Source organism: Girardinichthys multiradiatus, chromosome 13 (genome assembly GCF_021462225.1).
Source record: "Girardinichthys multiradiatus isolate DD_20200921_A chromosome 13, DD_fGirMul_XY1, whole genome shotgun sequence".
Taxonomy (NCBI): domain Eukaryota; kingdom Metazoa; phylum Chordata; class Actinopteri; order Cyprinodontiformes; family Goodeidae; genus Girardinichthys; species Girardinichthys multiradiatus.
In genome coordinates, this window is record NC_061806.1 from 23,921,483 (window position 1) to 23,930,118 (window position 8,636).

The following is an 8,636-nucleotide window of genomic DNA, read 5'->3' on the forward strand; positions in this document are numbered from 1 at the left end:
GCCTCACGCTTTTGTAATATAACAAATGGCACAAACTGCCCTGTCTTCCCTTCCTTGTTCATAATTCTTGAACTACAATTACTTTGTTAAGTGTAATTTATTGGAGTAAATAGACCAGCATAAAGTTGCAAATAATTTGGTAAATGAAAGGAATTGATACATGGTTTCATTTTTTCGCAATAAAAAAAAAAAAAAAAGTAGTGTGCATATGTTTTTACTCCCCTGGGGCTAGTTAATATTTAGTATAACCCATTTGCGCTACAAATCCAGTTGCATTGTTTTGGAGTATGTCTTTAAAATCTTTCCAGATTAAGAGACTGACCCTTTATCCCATTCTTCTTTGTGAAACAGTGTTTGATTTACTGCTACCTCTGTCCCAGGTCAGCGTTGTAAATGAAAACTAGTTTTCCAACCTCTTACTTGGTTTAATAAAGGTTACAAGAAAATTAAATTTAAAAACAGCTGAGTCAGATTGGGTGGAGAGCATCTGGGAACAGACAGCCTTGCCAAAGATTCTTTTCAGATTCGGGTCTGGACTTTGACTACATCAATCTAACACATAGCTATAATTCCTCTGCAGAACACAGGACCTACATTACAAGTTGTGGTTGAATTGAACAAGTTCAAGTACTTTTTCCAATCGATTTTAAGGCATTGCCGAATTTTATAAGTATCCAGAAAACGTGTTGTTACACATCAGTTATTCTCTATTGGTTGCTGAACTGTATCTTCATGTACACATAAACGCAAGTAATTCAAACAGGAAGTAGCTTGATTTTATCAAATAAACATTAAAAAAAAAAAACATTTTAAAAAGTGCAACATTATCTTTTATGAACATTAGCAGCACAATAAAATGTATAACAAGGATATCAGCCGTGGGAATGTTTTTTTTTTTTTTTTTTTGTGGGGACAGATGAACAAGTTTATTCAAAGGTGAATAACAGTTTAAGCTCTGCTGTGAATTATCTACTATATTACACATTTGTCTTGCCATGCTTTTTCAGCATTTAAATAAAGATTGACTGCTGGTGTAAAATTACATCTAAACTATGTACAGTAGGTTTTACATTTACAAAAATGGTATTTGTGGAAAGTGTATGGTTATGTAACCTAAATAAACAGGTCGGGGATACAATATTCGGAAATACATATTTGGTATGCGCTCAAAAACGCAGAGCGCTCATTGGTGAAACTGAAACGGCTGGCTCCGCCCACCGGCCGTTTATTACCTTTTCTACTTCCCCCTGCCTGTCTTCCAGTAGTTCTCCACCCACCAACCAAGATAGCGAACGCTGCTCAGCCAACGCGGGTTCCCGTTCCCAAACATATGGCAAAAATAGCCTATTTTCTTTCTTTCAACGTTGGGTCCACTACTCTTTAAAAATTCCGCCGAAAAAGAGAAGACGATTTTCCAAAACCTTTCGGCCGTTATCTCACGTAAGTACGACGAAGCGCTCCCTGGTTGTTGCTCCAAGGAGGACTCATTAAGCGGACGTTAACATGGCGGGCTGCTCTTTCTGCTGTCTTGCTACACATGAGACCTGTTCACTAAAGCTCTGCGATTTCGGCATGTCTTACGTTTGAATTTAAACATATAAATACCTCTAAAAGCGAGTCAGGTTTAGTGTGTTTTCGTTTAGTGTATTTGTGTTAAGGTTTGTTCTGGGGTTATTATGAAAAGACATTAAAACAGCCGTCTCCGGTCGAAGAGCAGCCGACAGTCACTAACGTTAGCGGCTAGTCTGCCGTGACTTCTTACCCGGTGTGTTTATGTTCTTTTTTTCACCGACTATATGGCCAAAATAGCCGATAAATGTAACAGTAGTGGGTTTAATGTGGTTTATTTAATCTTCTTTAGTGACGCATTGAATTAATATTCAATTTGTCAAGTTGTCGCTCAGTGTTTTCACTCACGACGCATGCGCGAGATTTGGTGAGACGCATCAAATGCCTGACAAACCGGCCATGTTTTGTGGAAGTAAGATAGCAACTGTGGGTTTTCATTAAAAAAAATAACCAAACTATATAATCAGTTGCAGAGGAAGTGTTAAAGAAAAGGGATAAAATAAAACTACAAAATTATGTAATATTTCCCATATTTCTTTTCTGTTCTCAAAAAATTGTGGATTACTTTTGGTCCTTTTTTGATCATGTAAGTTTAAAATTAGGAGTGTTATGTCGTTGTAAATGTTGACATTCTGTGCTAATGTATGTCCTTCAATTCAGATTTAAAACTGTGAGAAATTGTGACACTAAAACCACAAAAACAACTTTGACATTTGTTTTTAATATATAATGCATTGTTCAGTAAAACAACTGAGTAGAAACTGCAACACAACTATTACAGAGTTGAATTTCAACTAAAGCTGTACAGTAAACCGAACTGCAGTCATCATCGCAATATTACAAGGCCAGGGGACTGCTTGGACGCTATGTTTGTTTGGATTATATTTCAATGTCATGCATTTCCACTGTACATATCAGTAATATATATTTGGATAAATCTTAACTGCTTTAAATGTCTGCACCAATGCATACTTTTAGTGACTAACTATAAGAGAGCAGTGAGGTGAGTGTAAGCATAAGAAAAGAGTTTCTACAATAGAATTGCAACTACATATTTTTGTGATATCTTGCTGTCCTAGTTTCTTTTTTACTTTGCCCTGAAATTTCCAACAAACGATTTTTGAAAGATGTTTTGCCTTTTTACTGGTTAGATTAGATGTCCCTAAATTTACTTTTAAGCCCTCTTGTCTATCGAATTAGTTACTGTAAAAAGTACTAAGGTAAAAATGGCCACAAAGAACATTCTGCCTTAAAACAAAGATGTGTTCTGCTCACATTCTTTTTCAAATACACGGCATTATAGTCATTTAACAGGTTAATTTCATAAGTTTTCAGTTTTTTTTTTTTTTTTGACAGACATCGAGTCTTGGTCAGACTAGAAAAGCATCTGCTGACATTTTGATAGTGAAAACAAGAGAAACCGTTGAGGGAAAATGTGTTGATGTCATCATATACAGTATTTGGCAATAATAGCACATGTGATGTTTTCCTAATATTCTGCAGCTGTAGCTGAAAGAAGGAACTACCAGACCGCCTTCATGTAAATCAGTGTTCTCAGACCAAAACGTCAACATTGTTCCCCGGCTATGTTACTAACAGGATTTTTTTTAAAACCCTGATATTCTGGGTGTGTCTCCTTTACACCAATGGGGATTCGCAACCCTAAAATAGCAAATACAACGCTCTTTTTGAGGGGCACTGCAGCCTGAAGTGTAATCACAAATCAACCGTTTGATGCAAAGATGGCAGCTGCTGATCTGCTGATGGTGCCATACCCGTTGACACCTAGGGTATATTGCCCCTTGTATTGTCTCCTGTCTAACATTGCGTCTGTTTCTTTTCCAGGGCTCGCCTGTCTCTGTACAGGTGTATGAGCGCTACCCAGAGGGCCTAGGGGCGGCCCTTTACAGGGAGCACTTTGACTTCAACGCTGAGCCACCTTGGGATCCTAGCTGATAGTGGGACAGGTCCATCTCCTGACTTGTCCATGTTAGTGTTTCTTTTATTTACATGAAAAACAAGTCTTACACAACGTTAGGCTTTGAATAAAATGCAAAGTAAACAATTAGAGGTGTTAACTGTAGTTGGTTCAATTTTTTTATTTCTTTATTTTTCTTTACAGTTTGTTGCATACCGGCAGGACCCCATTGGCTCAGTCGTGACCCCCTGGCTCGTTTATTTCTTTATGATTGTCTGCTTAGTGGAATACAGTTAAGATGAAAGGATTCCCCGACAAACCAAGCTACATTATCGAACTCCTGGAGGGAGGAGTTACTCTGGAAGACGTTATTGATGGACACATCTGCGAACAAGATCAGGTCAGTCTTGTTAACTCAAACTGCACAAAATGATTAGAATAGGTTTAAATTCTGTGAAATGGGAACTTCTGTCTGAACCGCTTTTAATTACACCTGTTGTTGTTTTTACAGGTGGAGAAAAGTGCATTTGTGGTGGGTGACCTTGGTGCCCTGATGCGCCAGCATACATGCTGGCAGGGCCTGGTGCCCCAGCTGCAGCCTTACTACCCAGTCAAGTGCAACAGCAGCCCTGTAGTCATTGAGGTGCTGGCCTCCTTGGGCCTGGGCTTTGTTTGTTCCAACAAGGTGAGGATATCTTTATTTAATCAACACAGGGATTTATCCTCTTATGAAAGCATTTCATGTTTTGGGGCAGTTGCATCACAAGCACTCAATTAATTACTTGTCATCTGATAAGTGTTTTCCATTAAACTTACGTAATGCTCTAGCATTTTGTTTTTAACATTTTCATGGGGATTTTATTCTGGAATCCATGAATTTCTCCTAACTTGTGCATCTTCTTCCCTCCAGGCTGAGGTGAGCCTGGTTCTGGAGCATGGTGTGCCACCAGAAAACATCATTCTGTCGAGCGCTTTCAAGCAGCTGGCACACATCAAATATGCTGCCAAGAACCGCATACAGCACCTTGTGTGTGAAAACGAGGCCGAGTTGTCCAAGATTGCTCGTCTGCACCCTGATGCAAAGTAAATGAGAACACTAGTCATCAGCAGTTGATAATCATTGTTTTAATGAGGAATTACATTTTTTGAGCTGGCATTGCACTTCAAAGCATAAACTTCAAGTTGCACGTGGCTTACATGGAATATATTTTTATTTCTTCAGGCTGCTGCTGCAGTTAACTACCGAAGCGCACGCAGCAGAGACCAGCATGTCCTTTGGCTTCTCACTGAAGAGCTGCAGACATCTGCTTGAGATGGCCAAGGAGCTGGGGGTCCAAGTGGTAGGAGCAGCCTTCCACATCCCAAGCTCCTGCCAGGACCTCCAGCAGGCCTACACCCACGCGCTGTCGGACGCTCGCTGTGTTTTTGACATGGGGGTAAGTTCCAACTCTGAAAATGTTTCATTCTTAAATAACATTGTTACACATTCTTAACATGTTTTTTTTTTATTTATTTTTTTATATATATATATAATTTCTTGGAGTTTCTTTTTCCTAACTGGGAACAAATAACTGGTTTTCTTTTCAGCTGGCTTTGGGCTTTAACATGAACATCCTGGATATCGGTGGTGGATTTACTGGCTCAGAGTTCCAACTCAAACAGGTCAGCAGTTGATAGTCATGATGTGACTTGTCATTTTAGTTGAAATTTTAAAAATATTTGTTAATCCAAATTTGATTTTGCAATGAATTTCACTTTGAAATAAAAGTGTTATGATGACTCAAAAGTGTATTTTAGTGGAGCCTAAAATACACATAAATGAAGGTTATATTTTAGTTGCCACTTTCTAGCAGCACTTCATTATTTTAGAGTTCTTTTTTTTTTAAATTCAGCTTGAATACATTTTTTTTTTTTTTTTTGCAGGTTGAGTCTGCTGTCCGGCCTCTCCTTGATGCTTACTTCCCCCAACGATCAGGTGTGCAGGTTCTGGCCCAGCCTGGCTGCTTCTATGTGGCCTCTGCTTTTACCCTGGCTGTCTGTGTAATAGGCAAGGAGGTGGTGACCCACTGCTGGGAGACTTTGTCTCAAGGTGAGATTTGCTCTTTATTTGTGCCTAATCGGAGCAGAATTTACTACGGTGAACGTCAGCTCTTGAGTTTGCACTTCCGAAATACCATTTAGTATTTTGAATATAATTTTTAAAATTATTAACACAGCCGAGAAGAATGAAGACACAGAGTTCCTGTACTACATGAACGAGGGCGTTTATGGCTCTTTCAGCCACAAACTCCTAGGAAGCAGCATCACCATCCCATTAGCGCATAAGGTTAGTAAGGCCTCCACCCGGGAGAACAAACAAAGTAATTGCTTGATTACTTGGTTTTCCAATAAGGGAACTAACTGGTCTGTTTTTAATACTTCATTCAGAGGTTGAACATGCCTAGATGGTAATAAACATTGATGTAGAAAGACATTCGAGTCAAAGGGCAGACTGACACTTTCATGTATCTGAAAGTGGGCTGCAAAACTTTTCACGGACCAGAGACTCGTTCCTGCATGCAGATTGTGTCTTGCATGCATGAGTGTTACATTTTTGTTTGTACATGTTTGACCAGAGGTAAGCTTTGTACTGCTAGGTTTGTATATTAGTGTTAGGCATTGACCAGTGTCAGTTTTAGGGGCGGCACAGAAAACTCTAAACTGTTTGAAAACATTAAGCCTTCATACCGGTTATAATCCAACACAGACTTGGTATGATAATCAGCCCATACTTGACTCGCCTCTTCACCATAAGCCCACTTTGAATTGGTGCCTTTTTAAATCTTTGTAATGGTTCCCTGTTTGCCTCTGTGTTTACTTTAGAACTAAGATGACTTAAACACCACAGAATAAAACTTGTGGTGGAAGTTGACTAATAACTGTTGAAGAGTACAATCACATGTGACTCATAATGTGATGTTTGGTGCTTTGTCATCATTTGACGTGAGCTAATTAGATAGGAATAAAGAGATTTTATTTTTTTGTATTTGCTGTTTCATCCGATGACATCTTTATTTAAATTTCTTCCTAAATTCTGTGTTTTCCTTTCTGCAGCATGCATTATGTGCAGGCGAAGCCGTGTATCCCAGCAGTCTGTGGGGCCCATCACTGGACCAGCTGGACCAGGTGGTGGAGCGCTGCCTTCTGCCAGAGCTCATCGTGGGAGACTGGCTCCTCTTCTCCAACATGGGGACATGTGGTCTGGAGGAGTTCAGCTGTGCCTCCATTTCCAGCCAGCTGCCTGTCTACTACACCGTCTTCACCTCTGACTGGTGAGTGTGGAGTCTAGTGGCAGATGAAAGGTGTTCCCACTCATAAAGACTTTAAGAAAATAATTTAAGTTTCATACTTATTCTTCCTAGGTACGAAATGCAGGAGGCGGGTGTGGCTCTGGATAGTGCCATGAAGAACTTCTCCATGCTCCAGTACAGCGCGTAACTACGCTCGGCCCCTGTCTCGTTTCGTATTGCACAGATGTTCCTTCCTCTGCTTTCACCATGTGAGAAGAGAGGTTGGCGTGGTATTTCGGACTGAGACTAATTGTGCTCAACATTCCAGCCACCTTGAGAAAAAAAAAGCTGTGTCTTATCAGAGTATTTCCTTCCAGAGTTTGACTTTTTGGGGGGGTTTATTTGCTTCTTGAAATGGGAAACAGTTAGTTGTGTGATACCTCGATTTAATCCTCAATTTGCCTGGTTGATAATCAAAAGTCCTGCTCCTTTCTCAAGGACTGAATCTGTCGGCTAAAAGAGCGTTAGTCTAAGCTCGAATGTTATTATGCAACAAAATGGATGACTCATTGGAGATGGGAGCCCAAACATGTTTGGGAAGGTTTATTTTTGAATTAAAATCAGTTTACAAATTGTATAATTTAATCAGTTAAATCAAATTGTCTCTTGATAATCTGACAGTCTTGTAAACTCCAGCACATTTTGACTGTACATGATTTTTTTGTTTTGTTCTTGTTCTCTTTAGATTCATTACTTTGTCAGACGCCTTTGTATAAAAACGATAATGATCTACCCTTACGCTCGACTACACCTCAACTTGGTGTTTTTATTTATTGGAATCAAATATTACAGTGACATATTTCAAACTCCATCTTTAAATGTATGTTGTCCAGGTAATATGCTGTGGCCCGTCTATCAGTGTTTTCCTGATAACATATTTACATGGTGTTTATTTATTAGCTTTTTTAAACGCTACAGGATTAGATGTGCTGTGACCTCGGGTTTCTCTTCGTTCAAAGGGAGTGGCAGAATTGTCCTTGTTGCACTTCCCTTTGCTAATGCAGAGAAACCACATAGTAACACACTCCTCGTCTCCAACAGAGAAGGAGGTCAATCTGATTAAAAACGCACAAATTTATTTGGACTAAAAGAACTCGAAGCAACGAGCTTTCAGATCTACACATTGGTGTCGCTCTTGGTCCCTTAAGAAGGCTCTCCAACGCTAGCTGTCTTAGTGAAGTATGATAATAAAATCTGATACCAAAAGTAAATAAATGTCTATCTTTAAAATGAAAGGCATTTATAGTTGAACACAGGCATCTCTGATAAATATGATACGTTAGATCTTTTATTGTGCCTCATGAAAAACACGAGGGGCACACCACAGTCTCTTGTACAGTTTCACGTTTGATAACTTAATAGGTAATGTGACTCAGCAGCTGTTTATAAGAATCCTGCCCTTGTGTTTTACAAGTGACTAATGTATTAATTGTCTGAGGCACTAATGGACCATAGCCTGTTTTGACTGTAAATTGTGCTTGTTAAAGTAATGAAAGTGATTAATTTAATACATTTCTGACTACAAAATCTACTTGTGTGTGTGTTTTTCTTTAAAGGGGGGTGGGCGTGGCTGTTTGATGTACGTACAATGCTGGAGAAAAGTATTTGCCCCTTACAGATGCCTTCTATTTTTGTTTTAATCTAAATTATTTAGATCATCAAACAAATCTTAATCCAAGGTATTTTCTTTTTTTTTTTTTTTTTTAGGCAGGTTTTTATCTTCACTAGCTATCGAGGCCAAATTACCACAAAACCTTCGAAAAATTCGAACTTTTTACAACTTAGTCATTATCCACAAATAGAGAAAATAAGAAGAGTGG

The 8,636-nt window shown here is 39.0% G+C and overlaps 1 protein-coding gene across 1 annotated transcript; it reads left to right on the plus strand.

Moving 5' to 3' along the window:
* The first annotated feature begins 1,251 nt into the window (after positions 1 to 1,251).
* Positions 1,252 to 8,347, plus strand: azin1b (antizyme inhibitor 1b). The gene is made up of 11 exons (XM_047384499.1): positions 1,252 to 1,440; positions 3,415 to 3,558; positions 3,692 to 3,887; positions 3,999 to 4,172; positions 4,398 to 4,570; positions 4,710 to 4,923; positions 5,075 to 5,149; positions 5,411 to 5,576; positions 5,704 to 5,813; positions 6,581 to 6,798; positions 6,889 to 8,347. Exons 3-11 carry the CDS (start codon positions 3,786 to 3,788, stop codon positions 6,962 to 6,964), a joined length of 1,308 nt encoding a protein of 435 aa, XP_047240455.1. The 5' UTR covers positions 1,252 to 1,440; positions 3,415 to 3,558; positions 3,692 to 3,785; the 3' UTR covers positions 6,965 to 8,347.
* Positions 8,348 to 8,636: the final 289 nt, after the last annotated feature.

What these genes read in the sequence shown, in the direction of transcription:
- azin1b (XM_047384499.1), top strand. Translation starts at nt 3,786, where the DNA reads ATGAAAGGATTCCCCGACAAACCAAGCTACATTATCGAACTCCTGGAG. An exon ending in CAGAGTTCCAACTCAAACAG is followed by an intron (nt 5,150 to 5,410) that starts GTCAGCAGTTGA and finishes TTTTTTTTGCAG; the next exon opens with GTTGAGTCTGCTGTCCGGCC. An exon ending in CCATCCCATTAGCGCATAAG is followed by an intron (nt 5,814 to 6,580) that starts GTTAGTAAGGCC and finishes TCCTTTCTGCAG; the next exon opens with CATGCATTATGTGCAGGCGA.